Source organism: Larimichthys crocea, chromosome VI (assembly GCF_000972845.2).
Source record: "Larimichthys crocea isolate SSNF chromosome VI, L_crocea_2.0, whole genome shotgun sequence".
In the NCBI taxonomy this organism is placed as follows: Eukaryota; Metazoa; Chordata; class Actinopteri; family Sciaenidae; genus Larimichthys; species Larimichthys crocea.
The window spans coordinates 13,987,205-14,001,072 of NC_040016.1; the positions used below are offsets into that span (position 1 = coordinate 13,987,205).

General features: G+C 42.4%; 1 protein-coding gene across 1 annotated transcript; it reads right to left on the minus strand.

Annotated features, from left to right (window-relative positions):
• Nucleotides 1-4,739: 4,739 nt before the first annotated feature.
• On the minus strand, nt 4,740-7,529 carry rpl29 (ribosomal protein L29). The gene is made up of 4 exons (XM_010746396.3): nt 7,425-7,529; nt 6,916-6,968; nt 6,730-6,794; nt 4,740-4,916 (listed from the first exon to the last, which is right to left on the minus strand). Exons 2-4 carry the CDS (start codon nt 6,950-6,952, stop codon nt 4,824-4,826), a joined length of 195 nt encoding a protein of 64 aa, XP_010744698.1. The 5' UTR covers nt 6,953-6,968; nt 7,425-7,529; the 3' UTR covers nt 4,740-4,823.
• Between the last annotated feature and the right edge of the window lie 6,339 nt (nt 7,530-13,868).

A 13,868-nucleotide genomic window follows, 5' to 3' on the forward strand; every position in this document is an offset into this window, starting at 1 on the left:
GCCTTCGGGTGGGGGGACGGGTCCTCTTTTGAGTCTTTTTGGAGTCTTTGGAGGAGGTGCTGGAGAGCACTCCTTCTAGGGACTCCCTCGTCCTCCTGGGGGACTTCAGTGCTCACGTGGGCACAGCGAGACCTGGAGGGGCGTGATTGGGAGGAACGGCCCCCCTGATCTGAACCCGTGGTGTTTTGTTATTGGACTTCTGTGCTTGCCATGGATTGTCCATAACAAACACCATGTTCAAACATAAGGGTGCCCATATGTGCACTTGGCACCAGGACACCCTTGGCCGAAGTTCGATAATCGACTTTGTGGTCGTGTCGTCGGACTTGTGGCCACATGTTTTGGACACTCGAGTGAAGAGAGGGGCGGAGCTGTCAACTGATCACCATCTGGTGGTGAGTTGGCTCCGATGGTGGGGGAGGACGGCGGTCAGACCTGGCAGGCCCAAACGTTCTGTGCGGATTTGCTGGGAATGTCTGGCTGAATCTCCTGTCAGAAAGAGCTTCAACTCGCACCTCCGGGAGAGCTTCACTCGCGTCCCGGGGGAGGCGGGGGACATTGAGTCCGAGCGGACCTTGTTCCGTGCCTCCATTGTCGAGGCAGCTGACCGGAGCTGTGGCCGTAAGGTGGTCGGTGCCTGTCGCGGCGGCAGCCCCCGAATCCGCTGGTGGACACCAGCAGGTGAGGGATGCCGTCAAGCTGAAGAAGCAGTCCTACAGAACCTTTTTGGCTTGTGGGACTCCTGAAGCAGCTGACGGGTATTGACGTGCCAAGCGGAGCACAGCCTCGGGAGTTGCGGAGGCAAAAACTCGGGCATGGGAGGAGTTCAGTGAGGCCGGCTTTGAGGAGGTTCTGGACCACCATGCGGCGGTTCGACCCCGGCTGCAGAACCTGGCTCTGGGGACGTGGAATGTCACCTCTCTGGCAGGGAAGGAGCCTGAGCTGGTGCGCAAAGTTGAGAGGTACCGGCTAGATACAGTCGGGCTCGCTTCGACGAACAGCATGGGCTCCGGAACCAGTTTCCTTGAGAGGGGTTGGACGCTCTACCACTCTGGAGTTGCCCCCGGCGAGAGGCGCAGAGCGGGGGTGGGAATGCTTGTTTCCCTCCGGCTCGGCGCCTCTACGTTGGGGTTCACCCCGGTGGATTAGAGGGTAGCCTCCCTTCGCCTTCGGGTGGGGGGACAGGTCCTAACTGTCGTCTGTGTCTATGCACCGAATGGCAGTTCAGAGTACCCACCCTTTTTGGAGTCTTTGGAGGAGGTGCTGGAGAGCACTCCTTCTAGGGACTCCCTCGTCCTCCTGGGGGACTTCAGTGCTCACGTGGGCACAGCGAGACCTGGAGGGGCGTGATTGGAAGGAACGGCCCCCCTGATCTGAACCCGTGGTGTTTTGTTATTGGACTTCTGTGCTTGCCATGGATTGTCCATAACGAACACCATGTTCAAACATAAGGGTGCCCATATGTGCACTTGGCACCAGGACACCCTTGGCCGAAGTTCGATAATCGACTTTGTGGTCGTGTCGTCGGACTTGTGGCCACATGTTTTGGACACTCGGGTGAAGAGAGGGGCGGAGCTGTCAACTGATCACCATCTGGTGGTGAGTTGGCTCCGATGGTGGGGGAGGACGGCGGTCAGACCTGGCAGGCCCAAACGTTCTGTGCGGATTTGCTGGGAATGTCTGGCTGAATCTCCTGTCAGAAAGAGCTTCAACTCGCACCTCCGGGAGAGCTTCACTCGCGTCCCGGGGGAGGCGGGGGACATTGAGTCCGAGCAGACCTTGTTCCGTGCCTCCATTGTCGAGGCAGCTGACCGGAGCTGTGGCCGTAAGGTGGTCGGTGCCTGTCGCGGCGGCAGCCCCCGAACCCGCTGGTGGACACCAGCAGGTGAGGGATGCCGTCAAGCTGAAGAAGCAGTCCTACAGAACCTTTTTGGCTTGTGGGACTCCTGAAGCAGCTGACGGGTATTGACGTGCCAAGCGGAGCACAGCCTCGGCAGTTGCGGAGGCAAAAACTCGGGCATGGGAGGAGTTCAGTGAGGCCGGCTTTGAGGAGGTTCTGGACCACCATGCGGCGGTTCGACCCCGGCTGCAGAACCTGGCTCTGGGGACGTGGAATGTCACCTCTCTGGCAGGGAAGGAGCCTGAGCTGGTGCGCGAAGTTGAGAGGTACCGGCTAGATACAGTCGGGCTCGCTTCGACGAACAGCATGGGCTCCGGAACCAGTTTCCTTGAGAGGGGTTGGACGCTCTACCACTCTGGAGTTGCCCCCGGCGAGAGGCGCAGAGCGGGGGTGGGAATGCTTGTTTCCCCCCGGCTCGGCGCCTCTACGTTGGGGTTCACCCCGGTGGATTAGAGGGTAGCCTCCCTTCGCCTTCGGGTGGGAGGACAGGTCCTAACTGTCGTCTGTGTCTATGCACCGAATGGCAGTTCAGAGTACCCACCCTTTTTGGAGTCTTTGGAGGAGGTGCTGGAGAGCACTCCTTCTAGGGACTCCCTCGTCTTCCTGGGGGACTTCAGTGCTCACGTGGGCACAGCGAGACCTGGAGGGGCGTGATTGGGAGGAACGGCCCCCCTGATCTGAACCCAAGTGGTGTTTTGTTATTGGACTTCTGTGCTTGCCATAGATTGTCCATAACCAACACCATGTTCAAACATAAGGGTGCCCATATGTGCACTTGGCACCAGGACGCCCTTGGCCGAAGTTCGATAATCGACTTTGTGGTCGTGTCGTCGGACTTGCGGCCACATGTTTTGGACACTCGGGTGAAGAGAGGGGCGGAGCTGTCAACTGATCACCACCTGGTGGGATAGCTGTGTTTCAGTGTCGCCATGGATATTTTGTTTGTCTTGTCTATTTGCTACCAGGAAACCACAGCCAAATTGTTACTTTGCAGATATGCACTAGTTTACTTTGTAGATAGTGCCTGTTTGACAAAGTTGTCTAAAAAGACACTTGTGTAGAGTCATCTCATCTAATGCAAAATCTAACTGTATCAAAGTTATAATTTAACTGATCACTCATCCAAGGAGTTAAGGACATCTCTTGGGTGTCTTGTACAGTAGGTATGAAAGATACATATCTCTGTATGAAAGGCCCATGAGTTTGTGGTATCTAATACGCTTTACCACAGTTCCTTTTCCTTCAATTGTATGTTATTTCTGAGCAAAACATAGCAGCAATGTAGCAATAGTAGTAATGTGAAATCAATATCATTATACTATACAGAGTATTACATATATATGTTATAATACTTAAATACATAAAAAAAATTTGAAGTGCAACATAACATTGGGTAACATTATGGACTGGCGATGTTAATCATCTTTATCATCTCATTTCCCCTAAGCATGTAACATTTACTCTAATGTGCTGGGCTTCTTGGATGTTGTATCATGAGCCATACACAATTTGTCAGGTGTACCCAGGAAACACCAACTTTGTCATTATTTGCTAAGCCTTTCTGGCTAATGAAGGTGGCCATTTTCTCAGAAAAAAATTTAGTTAGTTTTCTTTGTTATTTATAGATTCAATATCAATTGACAAAAAGAAATAATTATACTCAGCATTAGAATTAGTTTTATTTCTTAAAAAACACATTTACATGCTGTAATCAAAGCAATAATCTGTCAGAAGTTGAGTCCTTTATGAATCTAATGCCAATGCTTTAAGCACACCTCAGTGGTAGTTCTTTAAATTGGTGTATGAGCAGATTTGATTGGATAATAGATGTAATGCAATGACAGCTAATTAAGATGCACACTGAATGATCTATGCTGCATGTAACTGGTGTCGACTAACCTGCAACAGCAGCTGACAAAGTAACCTGCAGGCCAGCCAGCCAATCTACCAGCTAGATCAGCCCTGTGAGTTTAGATGACTTGGCTTGGCTAGTTACATTTACTAGCATTTAATGCACATCAGCAAGAAAGCTAACATGTGCTAACATTAGCCAGCCAATTAGAACTACAATATTATATATATATTGCATGTGTTAAGGTAAGAGTTTTATGATTTGAATGATTTAGTTTACATTTTGTCCTATTGTATGTCTTAATCTGAACTATGTAGACTCTCAAGGTTTTTACATTGCACAATTTAACTGGTTTTGTTGTGTAAATTGACCATTGATCTTATTTTGATATTTTATTGACTGTGTAGCCTTGTAATTATTAACAGAAAAGGTAGACAGAACATTTAACATTTTCTTATCATTTGGCCAGTAAGACTAGGCATTTTGTTGCAAGACCATGCAGCTGGGTATAAGTTTCCAGTGTCACGGTAATAAAAAGTAGGAAAATAACACATCTATGTTCAAGAAATTATGTACTCACATCTTAGATGAACTGATCTTTTCTACAATCCAAGCCTGAGCTGAGATTTCTAAGCCATTATTTCACCCTTTGTCTAACTTCATAATTAATATTTAACATGCTGTAACAAGATTCTTGGAAAGTAAGTTCACATTTCTAAAACAAAGTCATGTCAGAAAACTCAATTTTATATTTTGGCATTTGCTTTTTTGACAGCACTAGTCAGGAAATGCAGGAGATGTGTGCAATATGAAACAAAGATCTTCTGGCAGAATCAAACAGGCAGTTATGTTTTATGTATACAACCAGCTGCAATATACCCTGTGAAACTGAAAATCCTTATCCTTAGCCCAAAATTCCCCAGGTACCCAATCAAGTGATTCATTCCATTTGATCAGACTGAAGCAGAGGAACAAGAAGAGAACAGATTGTGGTTTGTTAACAAAGCATAGCTTTATTGTGATGGTGGAAACATGGAAAGCTGATACACATGGAGGTGACCGGACGGCAGTTTATTTCGCCTGGACTGCCTTCTGCGCTGCCTTCATGCCCTTCTTGTTGTGCTTCTTGGCAAAGCGCATGTTCCTCAGGAACTTAGGGTCCACCTGCAGCAAAGGAGGAACACAAACAGTGAAATAAACAGGTGGAGGAGGTGCACAACTCCAAGAGCTGTTCTTTGAAGCAATACAACGGAAATCAAAGACAAAAAGGGCTGTAAACACTCAGCTATCACTATCAGAAATGTGTGGTCACATTTAAAACTAACAGTGAACGGTGGTCAAACATAACTTCATCCACCGAATACAGTCTCAAGTTAGTTAATTCTAAAACAGGCTTCAAAAGTAACACTGTTATGATAAATGCACTATTTCACAGGCACTCCTGTGAGACTATAGCTTACAGGGAAATAAATCCTAAAAATAGAAGCACAGTTCATCAAAATTTAAATCAGCCTAGTAATTTAACCTCAATATCTTTCATAGGATATCTTGAGGGTATGAGTTTTGTAGTTGTGGAAACAATGTTGCAGTGACAGCTGAGCAAAGAACCAGCTAGGGCTGTCAAGTCTCGATACCACTCGATCAAAAACAGTCTGATCTGTTTTGAAGAAATACTTCTACACCTGTATGATACAGCAGAAAAACAGGGGTGTGGAAAACTGGTGTGTACGCAGTAAGGTGTAAATGTGCACATGGAGAGAAGACAAGGCAAGTTTTGATGCATGACAAGGTGACGAGGGTGAAGAGCTCTAAACTGACCCATAAAAACACACCACTAGTCTAAATATAATGCAAGGCGTGACATAGATCGAAGTGTCTTCTAAACCACAAAAGGAGTGTAACTTAAGGTTTTTCTATCTGCACACGATCCGGTTTCTGTAATCAGGGGCAAAACAAATAAACCAGGTTCCTCTGGTGCTCCACTCTGCTTTTTACAAAAAGATCTCAGACATGACAAGTGGTGTTTTGACAGATAAGCGGTTGAATGTACGGAAAGATTAGGCTACTTATATTTGGGTTTATTTTTTTTTAAGTGAAACTGGTACAGAGGAGTCTCCATGAGTCTGTACACACCGTTTCCACTAGGGCCACCGAAAATTTTCAGCCGAAAATGGCCCAAAAGTGCATTTTCGGTTTTCGGTGAAGTGGCCGAATAGTAAGGCCGAATAGTGGCGCGACGTAATTGATGCAATGAAACAACGTGCATGGTAATCTGGCCAGGGTTGCTGATTCTTTTCTCATTCACACACAATAAACCCACAATGCAGGATATAGGAAAAACACAGGCAAGAAATACATCATACACTGCTCTTTAGCGGAGCTATATACTTCTCTCTAAGCTACGGCGTCTCACACACGCGAGGTGCGTTCAATGACCGTCGGAATGACTATGATGCGTTCATGAACGTGGGAAAAAAGGGAAATTCACCGGCAATATAATAAAACTAAATAGTATTTCTATCAAGAACAAATTAACAGTGATTAAAACAACATGGGCTTTCTAACAGTATAAAAGAAATAATTATACTAACTAGAAATTATACTGAAATATTTGAAGGATATTAAATAAACAAACAAACAAACATGTCTACAAATTTATTCTAGGCTATTTATGCAATAGTAAAAAAAAAAATAGTGGAAAATTTAACAACCGCATTTCATATTCGGTTTCGGTATTCGGCCAACCATTTAATTTGTATTCAGTTTCAGATGAAAATTTTCATTTCGGTGCATCCCTAGTTTCCACAACTAAACTCCAGACAAATTTGTGCTCAAGATGCTCCAAGTTAAAGTGACACGCCACGTGCAGTTTACGACCATGAATGTAAACACAGTTTCCTGCATTACTGATTTCTCAGAGTAATCAAGAGTAATATGCATGTTATCAATGAATACAGAAGCGTAACAGTGTACGTACCCCCTTCAGTGACTCATACCGCTGGGATCTGGGCTTCTTGATGCCATTCCTGTGGGCTTTACGAGCTGTTCACAACAGAGGAGACACAATTAATACACACATATATATAAATCATGTGATCCATTCAGCTCATTCATCTTTGCAAAGGGCACCTACATGCACGCAAAGCATGCTGCAGTCACTTACACTGGTTGTGGGTTGTGTGGTTCTTGGACTTGGCCATTTCGACGCTGGTTAATCTAAAGAAAAGGAAAATAAAAACAGCATAAGACAAAAATCTTTAAAAGTAGCGTCTCTATTATTTCTATCCAGCTGCGTGTTAGCTTTGAGTGGCTATCCGGTGGTCACGTAAGGTCTGACAATGTAAACAGAGTTTAATACACAGCTTCATGATGTAACAGCAGCTTTATAATGTCAAACATAAGTACAGAGCAGACTCAACAAAACAAACTATAACAGTGAGTGAAAGAAAAACGTGTCTGTAAGAGGAGCCAATGCTTCGCTCAGGGCAGCGTTAGCTTTTTTTAAAGTGTTTTTTAAACCTTTAATGAGGATCACATGTAAAACATACAGCGACGGAAATGTAGCCAGCAAAGTGATCTATCAGAATCAGCTGATGTTTATGTGCGGGAGTGTGAAACACACGAGGATTGATTAAGATTTGAGATTGTTTAAGGTTTGGTAAATCTGTGTACCTGCCACACGAACAGACGACAACCGGAAGAGAAAGAAAAGCCAAAACCCGGGGGACAAGAAGAGGAGTCCGGCCAAGAGGAGAGGAAGTCACCCGGGAAAGAGCGGCCTGTTTGCTGACACTGCCCCCTGGTTGTTGGAGTCTGATACAACAGAGAGAGAGAGAGAGAGAGAGAGGCTGTGCCACATGATGGCACCCTCTGCTCACATGATGGACCTGTACAGCCGTCACAGGGACAAGAGTGAACACATGTTCAGTTTTTCTTAATTAAAATTTAAAAGTGTGGAAATTACATAACTTCCTGTGTCTGTTCTTCTTTATCCTCAGTCAGATTATGTTTATTTTCTCTATACATTTAAAAAAATTAAGTCATCAGGTACTATACCTGTTTATAATAGCCTTTTCCATCTGATTCAATTGCATTGTCCTGTTTTAACCTGTTTTTTAATGTTGTATTCTTGTAATTTGGTATACTCTTATGGTTCTTTTTGTTTGTTTCTGTTATCTGCTGACTACTTTTATTTATTGTAAGGTGTCCTTGGGGGACAGAAAGGCACCTATGAAATAAAATGTATTATTGTTTATTATTATTATTATACTTTACTCTTAGGGTATTTCCATTTTGTGCTACTTTATATGTCTTAGAACTCCACCACCTTTATAATGTATTTTTAATCCACTATTTGAGCTATATTACGTTTTAGATCAATGTTGTATGTAAAAAAAAAAACAACAACATATAATAAGCTTTTAAAATACAATGCATTTTTACAGCTTAAACCGCAACACCCCTTACAATAAATGTGTCATGGGGTTCCATTTCACATTTCAGATACTGTTATTAGCATCTAGAGGTATAGCTGCTGATGGCAAATATGGAGATGAAGATACTACCGTGGAATTTGTTATTGTTATTGGTCAAATGAAATGGTGCCGGTGGTGGCAAATGGACCCCCCAAAATGAGCTGCGTTCTGCTCTGTGTTTCTAGGAAGTTTTTTTCTTGCAACCGTCACCAGGTGCGTACTCATAGTGGGAAATAAATAATATTTACAGTCTAGACCCACTCTATATGGAAAGTGGCATGAATTAACATCTGTTATGATTTGGTGATATATAAATAATATTGAACTGAACTGAATTAAACATGACATTTGCGCATTGTGGACGGTGCAGTCTGAAAGATACTTCTGTCTGTTCATTGTGTTTTTGCCCTTTTATTCTACATCTGTACTGTATATTTCTATCTTTCTGCTGCTGTAATAAGTGAGTGGAGCACTGTAGGATAAATAAGTATAATCTAATATAATCTGATAGAGACCCCTAAATCTGACCACTCATTGGACCATTAAATAAGAGCAGTAAATACTACTAAATATTTTACAGAGAAGCAAGGTTCAAAACATTAATTTAAAGATGTCTAGCAGAACAGTTTTTTCCTGTTTCCTACCCAATTTAATTATCTTGTGCTTCATTGGAGGGGGCCTGACCTCTAGTTTAGGAACCACTGGACATAAAAATACTGGCTCATTATTTTTGTGTGTCTTTTATCTTTCTTTCATCCTGCTTTCTCGACTACTACCAAATCACGATCTATTTGATTGTTTACTTTTTACTGTATTAACATCAACCCTCCACCAACCCAGTTACATGCATACAATACTCCTGTTAACTCCTTTTGGAACAAAAGGTGGCTTGTAATTGTGACACAACTTGAATTTATCATGAGAAACCTATGACCCAGTGTTTGCACCTTTTCAGCCTGCAACCTATTTTCCCATGTTTTCGTGTCTAAGTGATTAATGAGGAAAACAATTTTTAAAATTGGTCCAGTATTGAGTGAAAGCGGTGAAGCCGCAGCCACAAAAAAGGGCTGCAACGTGTAATCCTTCAGGATGGTTGTTCACTGCCAATGTATGTCCACTCAAAGTGCTTGTTTTTTTGCCACAGACAGGCTCAGATTGAAGTGTGTGATTGTATGCCAGTATCACTGTGTGCATATTGAGTTTGAAGGGTTATATTAACTGGTACTGAATTAATTAACTGGATTGTTTTAACTACAGGATCACGGTTACACATTGATTTTATTGATTTTTCATCCACAAAAACAGTAATTTTACATTGGAGAATGGGAGGTGCTGATGTGATGGTGCTTCAGTCAATAAGTTAGTTAGCATTATTGTGTGACTAGTGGTTTTGTGTTTACGGTCTCTGTCTGTAGGGTCATTTCCTTCATGTTGTCAGAAAATGTAAGCCTGTCAAAACAAGCACTTTAGTGGGTGTGCAATTGCCCTGAAGGAAGCCATTGGAGCCTGGTTTTGCTTCTGCCTCGCTCAATACTGGACCAATTTTAAAAATTGTTGCCCCATTAGTCACTTAGCCACATGCAAAAATAAAAATACTACTGTTACCCTTTAAATCCAAGATGATCACTCACTATCTGAGTGTTTCTTGGAGCTGTTGAAGTTGGATATTAGACCTTTGAATGCAGTGTGAGGTAATTTCATGACACACTGTGAGAAAAAACTTGCATCAGCATTGGCAATTGGCTACAATTGCTGACACTAATCTAATTTTAATGCCCATTTGTACAGGAAAAGACAAAATGGATAATTAGTAATTCTACAAAATAAAAATACTCTATGTATAATTCAATAATTATACATTATAATTATTCTCTCTTTTCAGAGAGAGAGAAAGATGACACAGCAAAGAACCTCAGGCCAGAGTAAAATCTGGTCGCAGCAGCAAGGACTAAACCTTTTATACACGGTGCGCACACTCTAGTTGAGCTACCTGAACATCTCATGATTCTGACTTTGAAAGTAGCAGTGTGGCTAAAATGATGGCCATGTTGGTCTGTCGACGGCCCACCTTTGTTCAGACTGAACCCACAGGGCACACAGTTTGTTTTCTGCAGCAGAAAAATGTTATTTTATTTCAACTGGACTTCAACTAGTAAACACGATAGCATGTCTGTAAGTGCAAGATTAATTGTTAATTTAATTAATTGTCAAAAATCTGAATGCAGTTTGAAGGAGATATGAAATTTCATTCTGACACTTTATACAGAGTGTCATTCATGATGTTTTTCATGGACCAACCACTGTAACCAGCACAGTGAGATGATGGACAGATTGTAAAGGAGCCAGCATTTATAGACAGATCCACGGAGATTACATTGCTGCTGGCCCTCCCTTATGTTATGATGGATGTGAAAGGATGCACAGCCATGTGACTGAACTTATAAGACATGTAAGCTCAGTCACATGGCTGTGCATCCACAGACACACACACGTACACTTGATCACACACTGACAGAAGCAAAAATATTTTTTCTAAACATGGCCCTAACTTATCGTCTTCCTTCCCGTTCCTTTAATCCCTCCTCTCATTCTCAGCTGAGGTTGGGTGATTCCTTGCTCAAGCAGAAGAAATCATGCAGCAGCATCCTATATTTAGACCCCTGTTTGATCATATGAGCCTCTGCGGCACTCGACTCTGCTCAGTCAATTACACATTTGGTTATGTGTTTTTTTTTTATACATATATTTTTCTTGATCTGATAGTGGTCAAGAGAGGACTGGTTTTCATTTCCTGTGAGATTTTTCCACCCATGATCATTCTGGTGGTGTATGTATAATGCAAAGTGAACACATTGCTGTGAATATTGCCTCAGCATTACCTGTGTAAAAATCTTTATCAATCTTTATTAATGAAGCAAGAATTGGCATAGTTTTTTCATATCAGGTGATTATATTTGAAAATTCCTCAAACAAGGTGAATTACATTTACATTTAGTCATTTAGCAGACGCTTTTATCCAAAGCGACTTACAGAAAGGGGAATAATCAAGGTATAGTGCGATAAGAAAGCGTTAGTGCAGCAATAAGTGCTAGTGACGAGGAGAGAAGGTCCCCTCTGTAGAGCTGGGTCTTCAGGAGTTTTTTAAAGGTAGAGAGGGATGCCCCTGCTCTGGTAGGAACTGGTAGTGCGTTCCACCTACGGGGAACAACAAACAAGAAGAGTTTGGATTGCCTTAAACGGACGGGTGGCAGAGCCAGGTGTCGTTCATTGGTGGGGCGCAACAGTCGTGAGGTAGCATATGCCTGTATAAGGGCGTTCAAGTAGGTAGGTGCAGTACTGGAGACAACTTTAGGAGACAACAAATTAGATAAAAGAAATTTGTTTTTGAGTGCTGAAGGGGCTTAATGTTGCATCTTGTGGTCACCGAGGGAAAAACATCCATGGATCTCACCAACCGCCAAGTACCAGAAGGCGTTCAGAGGGCAGTAAAGAGGCCGCTACAGCTTTGAAGATTACAATGATGCGATGAATGCTAGAAAAATTGACCCAGTGAGTGGCTGTGAAGGGAACCCAATGCGAATGAGCCAAAAACTGCAGTTCCTCAAACAGCCACTTGAGGCTGGCTACAGAACGAGTCAATCTCCATAAGCCCCCATATTAAAATGTCAAACTTCACAGCAGAAATAATCATGTTTTCAGCCTGGTACTAAAACAGTTTTGGTCTCTATAGCTAATTTCCGTGTTCATCAACTGTACCGAGGGTGAATTTTTACTTAACTCACCCGTTCAAATAATATTAACACTTAAAGTTCTGCATAATTAACGGTGCGGGTGCTTTGATTGACAGGTGGGTGCCGTTACAGGTGGCTTGTTGATGATCCACATATTTTTAAAAACAGCCAGGAGAGGCAAGATTGCCAAGCTGGCGGCAGCCAGAGCCACCACACTCTGAGCTTCAAAGCGTCTTCTTTCTACTGTCTCTGAACAGTATTTTTAGTTTTTACAAATCATTGCTAAACAGATGACATGAACTGATCTGAAAACTTGTCATATTAAATGCTGATGTTCACAAATTTTCCACTAAGTAATCATTTTCAAGTCCAATTCCTTTTTAGTTCACCAGGGAAGACAGACAGACAATTGTTTCATCAGCCAAGGAACAATCTGGCACATAACTGCCTATAAAACCACAACATGTTGCTTTTACACTTTGTTTTTGTGCTGATTAAACAAACACAGTATGATGTGATAATTGTTTCCTGTCTTAGCTAACTATCTGTTGGCTGAAGTATCAGTCTTCTCATCTAACCTTTAGGTACACTGTCTTTTCTGTTCATGCAACATGGCTGTTAAAAAGCTAGTTACCAGCTATGAGCCAGACTAACGTAAATTAAATTAGCCTAAAACCAGAGATCTATCCATTATATCTAGATGACACACACACACACACACACACACACACACACACACACACACACACACGCACACGCACACACACACACACACTTCTCCCAGGACCAAAACTAATTGAATTACAGAATATGAAGGTCTTGCTTGCTGTCTGAACTGATCTTTAATATTAGATCTCCTCTGAGACTCTGATTGCAGCTGATCCTCCGTATGAGGAGAAAAGAGCACGACACATGCACATTCCTATGTGTTATTATTTCACTCTGTTGCTTCCCTGATATTTCATTTGATATTGCAGAAAGAAAATCAATTACTTTTGAATCTTCATTTGATGTCTTGATGAGGTTGTTGTAATTATCTTTTTCCTCAGGGTACAAAGTAGTTTAAAGGCCTCTAAAACATGATCTAAAGTAAAAAGAATGGATGTTTTTGCTGAATGGAAATCTTTAGAGATGCTTTACAATATGCTTTATAATAAGCCACCAGTATTTGTAACTTAAAAGTCCAGCATGTAGGATTTAGTGGCATCGAGCAGTGAGGCAGCAGATTGCAACCAAATGAAGACCCCCATCCAATTACAAGCGTGTTGCAGAAACTACAGTGGCTGCAGAACTGGTGAAAAATGTGAAAGGTCCTATCTAGAGCCAGTTTTTGGTTTGTCCATTCAAGGCTACCATAGAAACATTTCTGCCAATGGATCCTCCTAAATGTTGGACTTTCAATCGCTTTCCTTTAAGAGAACAAAAGACGTCACATGCCTTTGTCCTACCAGAAGACTGTGACTGGTTTGTTATAAAAAGACTATTATATTCTTCTTTTTGGTAACACATCTATCAGTCTATCAATTAATTGAACACTGCAAATGTGTCATACTATAATCATAGGGTATTAGTAAAATGATTTATCCCTTACCATTGCTCCTATCATAAATCAAATGACACATTGGATGAATAGTTAAAGAAAATCCTTTTGACTTGCTATGCAACGTAAGGAGCCTTTCCACATAAAGAACACTCGCATATAAGTAAAGTTACGTTTTTGAATGCAGGACTTTGTGGTTTCTTTCACCACTGCTGTTATCTCTCACCAATTATCTTTCTAACATCCACTCTGCTTTACATGTATTCACCCTCTTTTCCCTATTTTTGTTATTTTCTTTCGTTGCACATCTCGCTAAGTTTTACCCCTGAACTCTCCTGCTCTCTCTTTTGCACTGTACCCCACCCACTTT

Bases quoted from the DNA above. Each gene is read 5' to 3' on its own strand.
- rpl29 (XM_010746396.3), bottom strand. From the start codon at position 6,952: ATGGCCAAGTCCAAGAACCACACAACCCACAACCAGT. The intron at 6,795-6,915 runs GTAAGTGACTGC...TGTTGTGAACAG, and splicing joins CCACACAACCCACAACCAGT to CTCGTAAAGCCCACAGGAAT. The intron at 4,917-6,729 runs GTACGTACACTG...CCTTTGCTGCAG, and splicing joins GGTATGAGTCACTGAAGGGG to GTGGACCCTAAGTTCCTGAG.